This window comes from Culex pipiens, chromosome 3, assembly GCF_016801865.2.
Source record: "Culex pipiens pallens isolate TS chromosome 3, TS_CPP_V2, whole genome shotgun sequence".
Classification (NCBI taxonomy): domain Eukaryota; kingdom Metazoa; phylum Arthropoda; class Insecta; order Diptera; family Culicidae; genus Culex; species Culex pipiens.
Genome location: NC_068939.1, coordinates 110,742,149 through 110,760,751, shown reverse-complemented (window position 1 = coordinate 110,760,751; position 18,603 = coordinate 110,742,149). Strand labels below are relative to the sequence as shown.

The window sequence follows — 18,603 nt, the reverse complement described above, 5'->3', positions numbered from 1 at the left end:
ACCTACACATAACCTAAGCAGAAACACAAGAAGAGGTGACAAGTTTCAACGTCAGACTTCACATCATATCGCGACAGCTTCTCCCTTTCATCCGTCAGGATCAGACGGCCACCAAGGGCGTTTCTTGCGTGGGTGGATGCTTTCGACGAAACCACCAGGTGCTCTCCCTCCGTCATCGAAGAAATTGATTTTTGGATAATTGAAAGCCATCAACCCCACAGGGGAGGTGACATTTTACCTTGCCAGTCGCAAGCCCCACGCGACTCTCGAGGGGGGTCCGTCGTCATGCCAAAATCGGCGATGATTTCCGATTCGAGGGGCTGACTTTGATGAACGAACGAACGAACGATGTGTACTAGTACTCACCTGTGGAAGGGAGAAGAATTGGTTTTTAATTAGATGTCTTCCGCGAACAAGTTTGTTTGATCAATTTAATTGAGCCAGAAGATGTCAGAAGCTGCCCGGGATAAGCGTGTCGCTTTTGGCACTCAATTAGGTTTTATTAAATCTGAGTTATTGGAATTTGGAAGGATCTGTATTATCTGGTCGTTGCCAACATCGAATCGATACTCGAATTATCTCGTGATGGAAAAGAGAAGCAACCCAATAATATCTGTTAGTTTTGTATTTTTCAGAAGTGTATACAGAAAAAAATAAAAGAGTCGGATTGATTTTTTTTATTATTTGCATATTTAAGGTCGCTTTTTAATATGCTTAATAGAAAAAGGGCTTAAAAAAATATTTTTATGATTTTTAAATTCATTCGGCAGTAAAAATAACCTTAAAAATAGGTGAGTTCCTTAGAGTTTGGCTTTAGCACTCGTTATGATCTTTGATTTACAGACAGGCACAATTTCCGTGTATTAACAATATGATTTTCAAACTTTAGAATAGGTCTATAAAGCTTATTTTGAAGATTGCAACTTGCCAATTTTGAATAAAATTAACCTGAGCAATTCCTACGAAAATATTTTTTTTTGAAATGATCTGAAAATTTCAATTTCGTCTAAGAAACATTGAAGATTGGACAATTGGTTGCTGAGATACAGCGAATAAAAGGAAAATAAACAGGAAAATTGTTTTTTTAAGTCTTACCCAAACAACCCTCCATTTTCGAATGTCGATATCTCAGGAATTAATGGTCTGATTTTCAATATTAAAATATGAAACAATCATAAAATTTTCCGATCTTTTCGAAAGCAATATTTTTTTAATCAAGTCTTTCATTTTAAAGGGCCAAATATTCAATATTACGCCCTTTTGAAATGCTAGTCTTGATTTAAAAAAAAAATCAAAATGTTGTTTTCGTAAACATCGGAACGTTTCACGAATGTTTTATATTTTAACATTGTAAAGGCCCTCACAAAGTTTGAGTCAAATAAAAAAATATAAGTAAAATCCATTTCCGGGTTTGGTGGAGAACTGTTCACCTGCCTTAACATTATTATATAGGCAGGGGTTCAAGAAATTTTAAAGAAAAAGACAAAAATTCTATGTGTTTTTCAAAAAAAAAAAGATGAACAACACAGTAAAAATTGTGTAAAATTTGGAAGGTGTAATTTTGGAAGGTTGAATATTACCACTTTTATGATGTAATTTTACCTCAATTTAGACTGAAAAAGCGACATTATATCAGAATAGTGGTAAAATTATACATTTTCAGAGGTAAAATTACACATTTTTTCTGACACAAAAAATCTACCCCTTCCCAGATGAAATATTACCATGATTTTTTTTCTGTGAATAGTGATGCAATGTGATTGGACTAAACTTTGCTAAAATTTAGAATGAATAAAATTTATACTGAAAGAGATTGTACAATCGGTTTAAGGTTTCAGGATACATCCAAAAAATAAAGTTTAATTTTGTATTTTTAATCAAATAAGGCTTTTTGAAGTGTTTATAAATATTTAATTTTAGGACCCAACATCAAATATTGACGAAACTCTTTCGAAAAATCGTACATCATGAATTTATTGATATTTTAAGAAAAAAAAAAACAAAAATACAAACAATTTGTGATACGTTTTGTTTCAAAAAAAAATAAATTTGACTTGAATTTTGAATTAGGGTTTTCAATTTTCAATATCCGTTTTATCGCACTTCTCTTGGTCTCAGGAGGCTCTATTTGGCATGAGTTCATCTCATGTATAGACAAACAAACACTACAATTTTAATCCAATTCGGGCCGATCGAAACGACCTCAAGGACAAATTGCGCTTAAATACTTCGTCATAAAATGTTGGATACCAGTAAATTTGATGAAATCACTAAAAACCCATAAAGGTGGAAAGAGTCAAATTTTGTTCATAGTTTAACATCCCTTTTTCAAAATATCGAATTGAAATAACATAGGCTAAATCATGCAAGTTTTACAATGTTACAAGCCTTACCCGGCAAACTTCGTTCTGCCTTTTTCCGTATGTTGACGTTTTTTGCTTATTTACTTATTCAGCCTCCTGTGATCAAAATTTGATTTTGCACAACTTTTCCCATACAATCTGCAGATTTTCCGGAATCGGTTCCAGAGTGGCCAAAGTTGTCCCTTTTTGGCGTAAGAACCTTCCTTGGACTTATACGAACTCAACGCAACAAAGAGAACCTCGATCCGACGTTCCGTGTTGAATTGATTCGCGTTCGAACAAAACCGTCGAAATTTTTTATATATATAGAAGATTAAACACAGCAATTTCAATCAGAATTAATGGGTAATTTGTGCAAAATCCAATTATGAATAAAGGAAATGACAATAAACAGGCATTCAGTTCAATATTGTATAATTAATGGTAATGGTCAAGTTCAGGGTCATTTATTACTTTCAATTGAAAACACTCTAACGATTACGCAAGTACCTATGACACGTGCTACCCAAACCAAAACCCATGTAAACGAATCGTAAACATTTTAACAACTCAACCACAAACTGTCACCAGCATAATTAAAAAGTACATTTAAAAAAATGTACGCTCAATAGCCCGTAAATTAACGATGTGGCTGAGCCATTTTCCATTCGTATCCCACTCGGTATAGGCCGGCAATGCTGTTACGTTGTTGTTGTTCACAGTCATCTCTGGCGTGCTGGCAGCAGGTCCCCCAGCTGGGCGGAAAAACCACCAGCAAAAGTGGGCGGCAAAATAATTTACCGCTACATAAACAAAATTTCGGCATAGTCCTGGGAGTCTATCTCGGTGTTTGTATCACATAAAAGGGTGAAGAGCTTTAGTATCAAGCAGAACATTTATATTTAATTTTTATTGAAACTTCATTTTTTCGTAATCAACTTTTGAAAAAAAAAAACAATTTTAAATTCTCATATTTGATGAGTTTTCTCTAATTTTGTATGCAAGATTACAGCCTGTATTAAACACAGAAGTTCCCAAAACTCAAGTTGCAGTGTGACGTAGGAAAAGGCCCTAAAAAGCCTTCTCCGTTGCTCGACAGAGGACGGAGGCTGGTTGAGGCAAATCGCATCCCATCGCAGCCCACGTCTCATCGTTTGTCGCCCGTCCGAAACTTGAAAAGGCCATTATGAAAATGAGCATCCGCGCTTCGAAAACCAGCACTGAATGGAATGGATCAGCTGAGCATATTTTCATTTCCTTGCCCATTTTACCGTTCGTTATTTTTGTACACAGTCACTGCAATTATTTACATGTTGTTTTCATTTGGACAACACAACAGTGATGATGATGATGATGAAAGGTTTTCTCAAAAGAGGGAAAATCTCGGAAAATTTACCTTCGCCAAGGTTAGGCACGAAGGGTGGGGGGGTATTTATGTTTATGAAGCTGTTATGCTGTCACGGATCAGATGTCCGTTGCGGTGCGGTGTCCTAAAGATTGATGCCTCGAGCTTTATTGTGGGTTGTGGTTTTAAGGAGTAAACAATCTTAAAGTGCAACAGGTGGTCTGGTTTTAAACGACCTTTTACTCTTGATTTTATTCGCTTCATTTAACGGGTTGGTTGAACATTGCTGGTGATCCTCAAAGTTTATGAAGAACGAGTACGAGTACGAGATTTGGATAATTTAAACCTGATTTCGTTTTGTTGGGGAATCGATTGCGAACATCACACGAAAATTCTAAGAACTTGGAGTAATAATTCTAATATGGAAAAAGTAGGAGAGAGTGGGGAGACTTGATCCCCGGGGACACTTGATCCCAAGCCTGTATCTCGTCAGCATGTGGGTAAAACAATTAGCTTTGTTGTAGAATGTTTTGCAAAATCGACTAAAACTCATTGTAGAAAACAGAGAATATTTTAAAAAGATGTTTAGATTGAGTTACACACATTTTTCTAAAAAGTGCTGCAAAAACCTCCAGAGAGATCTTTTTTCTTTGTTTTAATATGTACAGAAAACACTCAAAATTTATTCGAAAAAATATGTTTTATACATGAATTGTTTGATAAACTTATCAACTCCAAAACCCTTACGTATTTGACGTTAAATTCATCGTCATACTATTTTTTACAATCAATTGTTTAAAAAGTGCGGGAGACTTGAACCCTGCATTTTTACAGTCACTGGAAGCAGCCTCAAGATCAATTATTTGAGCTGGGTTTCCGTACATAGTTTCCTTTAGTATAGTTGTACATAACTTACTGCAGTTTGAACCATATTTCAAAAGTTTTGTGAACAAAAATTACCAGCTTTCGTAAACATGCTCAATTTTAGTCTAAACAAGAATATTTTAAGTTTTTAAATATTTTACATACTTAACTTGTTAATTTTGAACACAAACGTATAGGTTTTATGTAAAATTGCTGTTACTTATAGAAAATTAGAAATTTTGGTGAATAAGAAACATTTTGCTTAAGATTTCTTCAAAATGTTGAAAGAGGGATCAAGTTACCCCTAACATTTTGAAAATGCCGGTTTAATACCCTTATAACATAGTTGAATATCTAAGCTTTTAATTCATGCAAAAGTTTTGTGAGAAATTGACAGAGTTATGTGCGATACAAAAAAGGGGATCAAGTCTCCCCACTCTCCCCTATTTTTAACTCACATAAACTGCAATTGTTCAGAGTCAATTTTTAGGGATTTCATGACGGAGGGGCGATGCGACCGCTTCACTTTTTTAGGGTTTTTTTTCTAAGTGTGATAGTGAAAGTTTGAAAATGTGGCTCAAGTTATGAGCTTTTAATTGATATTTAAAACATGCCGGATTTCCTTTATCCGCATGGAAAAAAATGTTCGGACCCATCATCCAACCTATCGTTGAATTGGTAAAAAGTTAAAAAGTTAAACCAAGTTGGTTCCATACCATCATTGACAAGATTTCTGCGTGCGTACTTGTTTTCAAGTAGCTAATAATAATTGTTTACGGATCTTTGGTGTGACTCATTTTTGGTAAGGAGTGAGGAAGGCACCGACCGCATAGGTGGATTAATTTAGTTTCTTTTACTTTAATAGATATGATACGATTGAATACGGCAAAACAAAAGATAGTCGGAAAAATATTCATAGATATAAAAATACATTTGCGTCTAATTTCATAACTTATTTCAATATATTGTATAATACCTAGTATTTTTAAATTTACTCGAAAACTGACCATGGCCTTTCGAGTGAAATTCCACCTGAAATCATATTTTTATCACACAAAGCCACCACCTTGATCAAAACTGTTATCCTTGTCCACCACATGGCAACAAACCCAACCTGAATCTCCTTCGTCCATTGTTGTCCAAACGCCCAAGTTGATCAAAATTCAAAAACACAAAACAAGGTCAAGTTCGTGCGTACGTGCATCACATATTTTTGGCCACATCTTGGAGCTTAGTTTGCGTTTAGCGTCACCGAAATTCGGGGTTGCGTCTAATGCCTCTAATAATCGTGTCTCCTGTTTTGATAGCTCTGATTAGTAATTCAAACTGCGTACTCGAGGTATTGTTTTCGGATGAATGTTGGGCGGATAATCGAATATTGTGCTATTTTTAACAATGGTTTGCTCAGAGTTAATTAAAAGTTCATAGTTTTAGTCACACATGGTTTGCATATTGAATTAAGAATTGTGACAATAATATTGAATAATAGGTATCAAAACTTAATTTGAACAACTTTTGGTTCAATGGTATCATATAAATCCAGTGTTCCGATTTTTCAATTGCACGATGAGGGACGAATGATTCTTTTTTAATTAGTGATTAAATTCGCAAGTCCTTTAATAACTTGCCCTTGAGATAACCTATGCATTAACAGGATAGTTAAAAGATTTATGAGTACTAATTAAACCAGTCATAGAATAGATTGTTTACTACTGTTGAGTCACCATAAGCGTTAAGGCTGTCAAATTAAAATTTCGGGAAGTGGCCTATTATTTCTTGTAATAGCTACCCATTCTTGACTCAAACAATTGCGTCTTAAACATGACTAATCCAGCATTAGTATTCCCAACTCGTATCCTTATTTTGCGGTGCGATATCCGATTCGACCGTTGGCAATAAAATCTAATTCGGCTAACGACTTTTAAGGGACAGCAGTAGTGTCGGCAAGACCAATCGATTTTTGTTGTGCTTCTAAACTGGCGCCCAAGATGGAACTGCAAAACTTACTTGAATGACTGAAGCCAACCTTCTCCTTGAGGCTCTCGGTGAAGTTGCTTCGGGCAGAGTCGGTGGAGAAAGGCAGGTAGGTGATGTTTTCCCGCCGGAAAAACTCGGCCATCGTGCTGAGCACCAGGTGACCCGTGTTGGGACCGGCCACGTTGTGGTACGAGTTGCGCTCGTAAAAGTACACCACGCGGTTCCATTTGTAGCTGAAACAATAAGTGGTGATTAGTTGTTTTTGCGACATAAAGTTATGGTTTTAAAAGAATTGGGGAATTTTCTCGAGAACTAAACATATGATTGTATAATCCTTTACGGTCTTTTAAAGCACTCAAAAGATTCCAATGTATAAACATTAACTTTTTTTAAGCAAATTAATTTTTTGTCATGTACGCTACTTTTTTTTCTTTTTTCGGTCAAATTTTGTCAAGTCATGCGAAACTTGTCTAGATGTCTTCGATGTTTGTTTGTCATAATAGGTTATTTTGGATCATGATAACCAAATCTTGTTAATTTTTCAATATGCCATAACAAAGATTAAAACAATTTGATGACACATTCTTCCGGAACGTTACAACGATTTGGCGTTTCTTTTTTCAGTTTTTTTTTGCTATAACTCGGAAATTCCAAAGAAAACACGTCAATATTTTTAGAGATTCTGAAAGTACGTTAAATTTGCCATAAGAATCAACATTGGGCTGAGGATTTAACGATTATACGGAGTGAATATGTAGCGTAACGTTGCAACGGTGAAGAATGTGGTTCCTTCAATATGTTTTAGAAAAGGTTGTGGTCCTGCTTTGTTTATCAATATAAATTACACTTTTTCATGTTTTTATAACATAAAAATTGTGTTCTGCTTGCGTTTTAACGTCACGGAATTTCTCAATGCTGTATCCTTGCAAAAAAAAAAAAAAATGACAAATTTCGATCAATCCAGTTGCATTCGACGGGAAATTTATCCTATGATCAGCTTTGGAGAAATGGTTCCTGACCACCAGAGATATTTCTGGTTTCCGGGGGTGGTTTTGAGGTGTTTTTTTGCTGTTTGAAGTGCCAGAAACACGATATTTTGGTTTATTGTAGTTTATACTTTAGGCCGTTGCAAATATTTTTTGAAGTTTATGTCCCTCGACTCTGGTCGGGGTCGAGAGGGAGGGGCAAAAAAATAAAAAAATATATAAAATTCTAATAACAAGCCATGGTCTCAACATTTGAATGAAAAAATTGTTTTAAAATGCATTTTACACCTGCCCAGTTTGTTTGCAATCATTAGTTTTCAAAATATCCAAGTATAGAAGAGATTTTTTTTTTCGTCGAAAAAAAAACCTTTTGGGTTACATCGGAAAAAATATTTTTGATCGATCACAGACATGCTAAATATGGTTTTAAACGCAGGAAAATGCATTTCTAATGGTTTTCAGTTGGCCAGACTTCTAATTCCTTTAAAATTTTGATGTTTTTTGAAAAAATATTTTTTTGCCCCCTGATTTTTGGTTGTAAATCTTTGAATGTTTGTAAAACTCGGTTTTACAAACCTTAAACTATATTGAATCCAATTTATCATGTTTGATATTATATGCAAACTTGACATTTCGTAATCTTTCAAACGTTTAAAAAAAATCCAAATTCCAAAATTATCTGAATAATTCCTTGACAGTTTTTTTTACACTGATCTCCGGTGGCCACATCCGGAACCGCATTAGGAAACAGCGTAAACCAGTCATGCGACGTATCAAATTTCTTGATTTTGAATGGAGAGTATTTTTAAGCAGTATTTTTGCTTCCTTGACCGGTTCCCAGGTTCTTCGGTGGCCACATCCGAAGATCATATTCGGCATATTCCTGAAACCACTCTTGCGACATATCAAACTTCATGTTTTAAAAAAAGGAGTGTATATAACTCATCGTCGCCGTCGTGCTAACTTGTCGTACGTGCATTTTGGGCCAAATTGAGTTAAGAACGCCATTTAGTGCAGCTCACAATGCCTCACCTTTTGACCTTCACAGATCCCCAAAATTCGATTTCAATCCTGAGATATTCAATGAAAACCAAAAATGCTCCGAAAATTTTTGTCACTCTACATATAAAAGAAGTTTCAATCCTGTCGTGCTATCTTGTCACTCCCTGAAAATTGATGTAAGTGCGACAAAGGGCAAAGGGATTTCAGGTCAGGATGCGTTTGACGCACGTACAAGTTAGACTACCGTAAACATTTTTAATTATAACTCGGGACTCCAGCAACCAACTTCAACCAAACTTCGGGACAATGCACAGAATGGTCAGCCAAACAAAACGTGTTTGTTATTGTTTACATTGCGTGCTTTCGTTTTTGTTTATTCAAGGTCAAACTTTAAAACGCGTTTTTCTCGGAACGTCAAAATGGCGGGTGCGACATGATAGCACGACGACGTCGTCATATACCCATCCAAAATAAAGAAGTTTGATACGTCGCATGACTGGTTTATGGTGTTTCCTAATGTGGTTCCGGATGTGGCCACCGGAGATCAGTGGAACCGGTTCCGATGGGTCCTATGGTATTTAATATTATTCTAGGATTGTTTTGTATGACTATTCATGGTAGAAGAAAGCGTATCAGCTCACAATTGGATAATTCAGATACCTTTTCCTAAAATTCGGATCTTCCGGTGGCCTGTACTCCGGCTACCGGTCTGTGCAGTGCGATTTTCCATCGGATTATTGTTCCTGGTGCAAAAACGAAGCTTTAGGTGTATAGCAATCAATGATTTGCAAGAAATCATGTTGCGGTAATTTTTTAGGTCCTTTTTCCCACTGTGCATGGTGTCATATCGGTAAAGTTTACGGATTTTTGCTCACCAAGAGTTGGTAGCCTTATCTAACATTCCAACGCCCAAGGCTCCAAAAAAGTTGGAACGGTAACTTCAACTCAATGGTTCTCGGGCCCAACTCAACCAATCAAGATAATTCTTCTTTCCAGTGATTTGTTAGGATGTATAGATGATTGTAGAACTTTGCAAAACTTAATTTGATCAAATCTGTAATTTTTGCGATCAAAAACATCGTTACCACTTTTTTTCCGCGTGTAAAAAAAATCGTCAAAAATTCCGCGGAGGCAGTCTTTTAAAAAATGGTGGACCGAGGTTTTCGGTCGCAGAAATTACAGATTTTTTCAAATCAAGTTCTGCAAAATTTTAGGATCATCCAGACATTCTTACAAATCACAGGAAACAAGAATCGTCTCGATTGGTTGAGTAATGCCCAAGAAACAGTGAGCTGAAGTTACCGTTCCACCTTTTTTGGGAGGCTTGGGCGTCCGTGTAATTTGGACATGCGTTGGGCGTTCCAGTGTTAAAGAAGGTATCACGATGCAATGAACAGAGTGATATAAAATTTGCAATGGATTAATAATTCAAACAAAACGAGTAAAAATCAAACAAACATCGAAATTAAAAGCAGTACATTTTTTATATGATTTTCTTTCAGTCATGAAACTAGAAGACTCTTTCCAAGACACTATTTACCGTCAACTGGGGCGTATCAGGACTACAATTTGAATAGGGATAGCAGTTTTGGAGCACAAAAAAGCTTGGATTTTAGAAAACGTTACACTATTTTTGTTGTTCTGTCCGAAACCAGACAAAAATATCTAAATATTGTACAGTTATAAGGCGACAACAGCTGTCCCAATTCACCTCATGTCTCCCGATACGTCTCAAATGACGTTATATATATATATATATATATATTTTGCAACATTCTGACATTTTGCGTTATCTTTTAATTTTGCTAAGCCAGGTAGGGGAATTATGCCCATTTTAATCACTCTAAGCCGTTCGACCAATTCTCATCACTTTTGCCTTTTTCCGCTATGAAATCAACATTTTCAGATGTATCAACAATTGAGAGTTGCTTGCTCACTTTTGTTTGAGCTATTTATAACTTTGAAACAGTCAAAAATACTTTATGAAAGCTGTAATTCATGATAAAAGTGCTGATAGGCCGATAATAGAAATAGGCTGAGAAAGGGTATAGTTCCCCTACAACTTTTATTTGAAGTTTTTGCCCCCTGATTTAAAAACGTGGGTTTTATAAAACACCTAGATGTTTGGGTATCAAATGATCAGAAATTGTATGCTCTTTCCGAATCGTAGACTGGTTCGGATGCCGGCGTATTTTCTGACGACGTAATTCCGGGTTGGTACGACGAAAAATCTATTCTATCGATACAAAGACCCACAAAACGGTGTTATACCCACTCCAAAATGGTTATCTAGCAGTTCTATGGTAATATATTGACATTTAGTTAAATTTATAATTTGCAAAATTAAGTTTAGATAAGGTTTATATAGAATTTTCAGAGTTATCAAAAAAAAATCAAACCATCCACATTAACGACCCCCGGGAAGAATGGGAAGAGCACCCACACCTCTTTCTACTCCAAGAAACCTTTCACCCCAGTGTTTGAATGACGACCTTTGGATTGCGAGTCCAACCGCCGCCAGCGATTCCACCGGAGTAGGCTTGGTTTGGTGTGTTGTTTGTACTTATGGCATGGAGACGACTCCTACACCTGGAATGACTTTACGGCCTAACAACCAAGGCCGGGACCGACATTTTACTTCCTCATCCGATGGAAGGTTGGAGCAGATGGGAATCGAACCAGAGTTATATAATCTTTTATACTAAGTAGTTAGTAAACTTTATATTCAATCCAAATTATTTTTTTAATCAATCAAGGATGTCTATTTGGAGTTCGGTGACTGGATTTATGGGGATTTGTCAACAAATAACTTTGTTTATGTTACTTTTTCGAAAGGTGTACAAACTTTTTTTGCACCTTTTTTGATCTTTGTAGAAGTATTTGCTATATAACTTTTTATAGAAATCATCTATTCATGAGTTTTTTGTAGCAAAATGTTTGGCATGAGTATCTAACGAAAAGTAGTTTCTGTCAACATTATATTTTTTAGATGTTTAATCACAATATGTGCATAGTGCCCAAGGGGTGTAAATACTTTGTTTACATACTGTAAGTAACAAGTAGTGCATTGTTCTGTAAAATGTACGTATTGTCCTAAAACACGTCAATACACCTGAGAAAAGAGGGACAAAATCCGATGGAAAAAAAAGCATAAACCCAACATGCATGGATTGATGTTAAAAGAAATATCATAAAATCATGTTCAAAAATTCCAATGAAATTTGCAAGTAAGATTTTTTTCAAATAAAAAGTCTATGCTCCAAATATACTGTACTTATTTCTATGTAAGTTTTTGCCAACTTTGACAAAACAAATTGCAGTTTAAAAAGGTAAGAAATCCCAAGACTTCGAAAAAAAAGTACTCACTGTTTCAGCAGATCTATCATGAAGTAAGCGATACGCTTAAAGCTCAGCCAGCCGGTCCGAATCAGCATGAAGAACTCGTCCTCGCAGCGGGTTTTGTTCTGCACAAAGTCGAACGTGTAGCCGGCGCCAGTTATCACAGGTATTCCGTCGTTGTAGATGAACCGACCGATGCGCGCCACAGGTGCTATAAAATAATCGAGAGAGGGAGAGAAAAACGAAACGAAACGATAAGTTGAAAGCTCATCGCGAATGCTTCAGTCGCAGACTTGCAGGCGAATGAATACACGCAAGACTTTATGGCGAGGTGAGCTTTGGCGGTAATTTTTTATGGAATTGAAGGAAAGGTACTGTGGGCTGATGAAATTTTTGAAATATTCAGAATGTTGTTTTTAATAACAATATAAATTATCATATTAATAGACATTTGATGAAAACAACAAAAAAACATAAATCTCAAATAACAGTTGACATTTATGTATAAAACAGAATTAAAAAAATGCAACTGGAAGTATTCAATTAACTTTGGAAGATTAAAATAATTTAAAATCATGAAAAGGGTATAAATGTCATTTTGAAACATTTGTTTACACAACAATCAACCTTTTACGAGCGGAAGTATTTCAAGCATAGTTCAAATTCTTCACATTCCATCCTTAGCAGCGTGTAAAAAACAGCAAAAATGAGAGTGTCGAAATGCGCATCCATTGGCGCTTTGCGTACGTGAGGGAGGAGCCGTCCATGTCGGTAGCGGCGCCGCATCATTCACACCCATAAAATATTTTGGAAGAGTTAATTGCAACTGCGATAACGATAAATATTTTTATCATGATGATGTGTTGAGCCAAAGCTATGATTTTATTTGTTCGGGTATGGAATTGTGTGTTGGTTTGCCGCCAATCTGCAGCTGCCATAAAACGTAGTCAATACTTTATTCTTCAGATACGGGGGCTGGGCGCAAACAAAAGTAAATCGCATCCGTAATTTGCAGATGGATTTTTTGAATTGTTAATTAATTTTAATGATAATTGTGTCAATAAAAGTGTGTGGCATATGCCATTTGGAAGTACAATCGCTTCGATCAGTTGTTGTGGCTAAGGCGAAACAAAAATTAATAACTATTAAAAATTAAAATTAAAATGATAATATTGGTTGATGTCTATGGGATATCAAATGGACAAGTAATGGACTCAAAAATAAATAGGCGATACATTCAAATTAAATGCAACTGAGTAAACTGCAATTTGCAATTTTGAAAACAAATCATGATTTTTTTTTTGGTTCTCCAGGAATACGCTTGTGCACGTCTATCCTTATCGTGCCTTCTTGTCACACGTCACTTTTGAATGTTTCGAGCAAAACGCGTTTTTATGTATGACCATGAATAAACAAAAGGTAAACAATGACACATACGGTTCGTTTAGCTGACCACAATGTCCATTATATCGAAGTTTGGTTGAACTTGGTTACTGTAAGTAAGCTTACAAAAAAAAAATAATAATTTATAGTGCAGCCACAGTTTATTGCGACATAATGCAATTTTTTGGTAAATTTTTGTAAGACTTGTGACACTGATTGTGTTTTAAAGTTTGTAATTTAGTGTAGTTGAAAAGGCCACAAGTAGGAGTATTTAAAGCTGTACAAAATGGCGTCCTTAATTCGGCATTGATCTATAATGTCGCGGAACAATAAAGCCAGGGATGGAATAATCGCAAAAAATCATTTTCGCTAGCAAACTCTCGTCAATCGCAAAAGAGAGAGGAGACGAAACACGCAAAAGAAAATCGCTCTCGAACTTTTCGAAAAAATCATTCAGCAGAAGATTTTTTGGGATTTTCATAAGCTAGCACCATTTAAATTGATTTATTTCGTTTTGTTCACAATCATTGTGCATCTAAAAAAAGTGACAGGCCTTTTTTGGGGCGTGTGACATTGCATCTACAAGTGTAGTAATGAAATCGATCGATTAATCATTTGAAGAGCATGTTTAATAGACCCGAGCATGGGTAAATAGCAAGGAAATGTATAATAACGGTAACAAATTTTGGTACTCTAAATCTTCGAAAAAAGAATAATTAATGGCTTCTCAGCGGAATTGCAAAAAAAAGTATTTCAACATAACAATAACATCATTTTGGTGAGGCTGATTGGTTGGAGAACCTTTTTTTAAAGCTAGGAGATCCACCTTCATGTATATTGTACACTAAGGTGACTTTGCCAATGTTTTAAAAAATTGCATTTTTTCTGTGGTCAGTTTTGGCTGAAGTCTTTTGGACAATTCTGACTATTTTTTCATCAATTTATTGCTTTTATACAGAAAAATAACCATTTGTAAATAAAGTTTTATTGTGTCTGTTATACAGTATGTAAAAAAAGTATTTACACCCCTTGGGCACTATGCACATTTTGTGATTAAACTTGTAAATAATTTATAGTTTAACAGAAACCTAGTACTACGTTTTGTTCAGAAACTCATGCCGAACATTTTGCTATAAAAAGCTCATTAAAAGGTGATTTCCATAAAAAGTTATATAACAAATACTACTACATATAACAAATACTGTGCACCTTTAGAAAAATTAGCATAAATAAAGTTATTTGTTGACATATCACCATAAATCCAGGCTCCCAACTCCAAATAGGCATCCTTGACTGATTAAAAAAATAATTTGGATTGAATATAAAGTTTACTAACTACTTAGTATAATAGTTTATAGTCTGGAAATTCTATATAAAACTTATCTAAGCTTAATTTTGCAAACTTTTAATTCAACTAAATGTCAATATATTACCATAGAATTGCTAAATAAACATTTTGGAGTGGGTATAACACCGTTTTGGGGGTCTTTATAACGATAGAATAGATTTTTCGTTGGAATTTCGTACGAACCCGGAATTACGTCGTCGGAAAATCCGCCGGCATCCGAACCGGTCCACGATTCACAAGCTAACCTATGTGGCATCGGAAAGGGCATAAAATTTCCGATCTTTTGATACCCATACATCTAGGTTTTCTATAAAACCCACGTTTTTAAATACCTGGGCAAAAAGTAAGTTTGATCCACGAGAACAAAAATTACGAAATTCCATAGATTTTTGGCAGGTTGCTCAAACGAAACCATAACAATTATATGGTAATATAATGACATTTAGTTGAATTAAAAGTTTGCAAAATTAAGTTTAGATAAGTTTTATATAGAATTTCCAGAGTTATATAAACTTTTATACTAATTAGTTAGTAAACTTTATATTCAATCCAAATTATTTTTTAAACAGCCAAGGATGCCTATTTGGAGTTGGGAAACTGGATTTATGGTGATTTGTCAACAAATAACTTTATTTGTGTTGATTTTTCTAAAGGTGTACAAACTTTTTTTGCACCTTATTTGATTTTTGTAGTAGTATTTGTTATATAACTTTTTAAAGAAATAATCTTTTCATGAGCTTTTTATAGCAAAATGTTCGGCATGAGTTTCTGAACAAAACGTACTACTAAGTTTCTGTTAAACTATAAATTATTTACAAGTTTAATCACAACATGTGCATAGTGCCCAAGGGGTGTAAATACTTTTTTTACATACTGTAGATCCCCTTTCCTACAGTGGACTCGGGCCCATAATCCGATTGTGGACCCAGGTCCGCTATAGGAAAACTGTTACTTTTATATCAAATTTAACCGATATTTGATGTTTTGATACATGATGTAGGTCAAGTGTTAAATATAAATAATAAAAGAGGGCTTTTGCTTATTTTTATTGTAAAAATATATGTTTTGTCAACAAATATGGCTTAAAACAAAATAAAAATCTAACAGACTTTTTTTTCCAAAATGAATAAAACAGGTTATTTTGATGTCAATTTTTCTATATCAATTTAAATAGATTTGTTAACAGTTCCTGATAAAACAACACATTTGCTTTAACAAAAAAAAAAAAAACAATTATACATTTATGATTTTTCAGTAAAGTACAATAAACTATAGTTTTGATTCATTATAAAACTTTGTTACCGTAAAACGGGGTGACTTTGATAGCCGGGGTGACTTTGATTCATTGTTTCGACTTACTGAAGTGAAATTAGCAGTCAAAAAATGATTGGATAGTTAACCTATTAAATTCAATCATAAAAAGGAAATGTTGTTTTGTTGTGAAAATTCTAGTGGCTGATTTCAGGTGTTGAATTCAAAACATGTATTTTGGCGAAAAGGACAATTTAATGTCAGCCAATATTACTTTGAACGATGCTGAACATGCCAAATAGAAGATTTGTGGTCTAATATCTGCTTGAAATTATCATTTCATTGAATTTTTCATCAAAACTTCAGAGAGTCCATTATTGGAAAGGGGTTCACTAATAGTAACATACCCTAATTTCAACTTTCATATTACTTTTATTTATTGGCCCCCTTGACATTGGTAAGAGTCGAGGGACATAAACTTAAAAAAATATTTGAACGGCCTTATTAACTGAAATATCATAGGTACACGCAGAAAAATAAGGCATATTTGAATCAACAAAACGTTTTGTTGATTTGAAAATCATGATTTTTGTTGAATCAACGCTAAACGTCAAAGCAGATTTTTCAAAACAACAAAAGACTTTTGTGGAATTGAGAAAATCAAGGTTTGTTTCAACGCAAAATCGGCGTTGATTATATTCAACAAAAATTTTGTTGATTCAAACCTCGTACAGGCTGATTCTACAAAACATTTTTCTGTCTGTATATGCGTTTAATATTGATTCCTACTTTAAATCTAAACGAACGAATGTCAATGTCGCAAATACTTTAAAATGCCACAAGTCTGGACAAATTTTGTTTTCGTTTGGTTATATTTATAATTTGAGTTAGATTTATTTTTAGCTACGTTATAGATCTTCGTTTCCTGCATATCATTCGCATGTTAATTGTTGTTTGTTAAATTTATTCATGTAAAGATCCAACAGCATAACAATTTTCTGTTTTCATTCATAACTCCCTCTTGCATGGTAGAGTGAAACAAGAAGAAATTAGCTCCCTTTCAATGCTAGTTTGAACCGGATACTCGAAGTGTGAACGAATAACGATAATTGAGTTTGAAATAGTAATTGAATTATCACCTCTCCCTCCCCCAGGACAGGGTCCAATGCAGGACTCCACACTCACCTAACGCATAATCACACGTGGGACCGAGAATGACGTGACCACAGTCTCTCCCAGTGCCATCCATGGCCGACACGGTAGCCCGTGCCTGGTCACACTGGTCGTCGTAGAAGATCCACCGAATTGCCACCGAGGGTGGAATTATTTGCCGCGCCCGGATCTCCTCCTCGGCCTTCATCAGCACCGGATGAACCCGCGGCAGGGACGCCTCGATGCTGGTGTTGGTGGGCATGATCACGATGATCCGCAACTCACACCGCCACTCCAGGGGGGCGTCAACAGCGGTCGTGATGTTTTCCCCCCAGGTGGTCCCCCCAGTGACGGGAACGCAAATCGCTTCGCACGAGTTTACATCTTGCTTTCGACACGTGGCGCTGACCGGTGAAGGGTGGTGAAGGATCACCACCAGCATGATACACGCCACCACCAGCCGCCACGCGACCAGATTTTCCACAAATTTCCACTTCCGCACCCAGTGACAGCTGATGAGCTGCTGCTGGATCGGAATCCGTTCACACATTACGGTATCAACCGTTTGTAAACACACTTCACTCGGCCACTTCTTGGGTTGAATTTCTATTTCTGTACCCACTCGGATTCAACATTGTCGACATCACACAAATTACTGCTTTTCGCAGTTAATCGCCGTGAAACATTATCACTGCCCTGTTCTGCTGCTCCACTAACTTGTTTAATTTTTCCACACTCAATCTTTTTATTTTATTTTCGTTTCAACCTTCCACTATCTCTCACGTTCAGCTGACCACATGGTGAAAGAGTCCGTGAAGCCGCAATCTCTCACAAAAAGTAGTGCAATTCCTGAAATGAAAAAAAGAGAAAAAAAACAAACAAGTCGTTGAAAGAAAACAGACAATTTTAATTGCAAATAAAACACCACCCACACTGGCTGGCTGGAGCGTGCTTGAGCACAGCGAAAGGAGTCTCCAACAAGTTGGGGGGAAGCACGTAAAAGTAACGCGTTTACATGCCATAATCGATTTCATACATATTTAAGGTGGTCGGTATTTGAATATGGTGCAAAGTGCATCGGAAAACTGAATGTAATTAAATGTAGGCGAATGCAAAAGGGACTAACATGCGTGGCACATGGTTATAACATGGGACACTCCATAAACCACGTGGACATTTTTTTAAACTCGGACCCCACCCCACCTCTCCCCCTCCTTGTAGACAACTCCATATAAAACAAATCTTTTTTGGTATGGAGCGTGGACAACAGCTAAGTTTTGCAACGAGTTGCATAGTATTTTTTGGGATTTCAGAAAAACACCCAGCTTGAATTAAATTTAATAACAAACAGTGTTCAAATCTAAACAATACTTTCCGATACAAGTGCTGAAAAGTTCAACTACAGAATTGCAAAAAACGAATTGTAATGCTTTTTATGACGTGACAACTCTGGTTCTTTATACTTAAGCCAGATAATTCTAAATAAATCACTTTTTATAACTTTGGATATGAAAAATTCTCAGCAAAAACAGTAAAAATCAGTCATGATTTCAGTTTTTGTGAGCTTTAAACGAAGGGCCATGTCGCTAGATGTCAGTCAATCTAGCGACGTGG

At 35.7% G+C, this 18,603-nt stretch overlaps 1 protein-coding gene across 1 annotated transcript; it reads right to left on the bottom strand.

Moving 5' to 3' along the window:
- Positions 1–271: 271 nt before the first annotated feature.
- Positions 272–17,831, bottom strand: LOC120429953 (atrial natriuretic peptide receptor 3). The gene is made up of 4 exons (XM_039595046.2): positions 17,023–17,831; positions 11,883–12,066; positions 6,559–6,761; positions 272–366 (listed from the first exon to the last, which is right to left on the bottom strand). Exons 1-4 carry the CDS (start codon positions 17,537–17,539, stop codon positions 356–358), a joined length of 915 nt encoding a protein of 304 aa, XP_039450980.1. The 5' UTR covers positions 17,540–17,831; the 3' UTR covers positions 272–355.
- Positions 17,832–18,603: the final 772 nt, after the last annotated feature.

Coding starts and splice junctions, on each gene's coding strand:
- LOC120429953 (XM_039595046.2), bottom strand. CDS start 17,539: ATGTGTGAACGGATTCCGATCCAGCAGCAGCTCATCAGCTGTCACTGG. Junction 12,067..17,022: donor CACGTGTGATTATGCGTTAG/GTGAGTGTGGAG, acceptor ATTATTTTATAG/CACCTGTGGCGCGCATCGGT. Junction 6,762..11,882: donor ATGATAGATCTGCTGAAACA/GTGAGTACTTTT, acceptor TTATTGTTTCAG/CTACAAATGGAACCGCGTGG.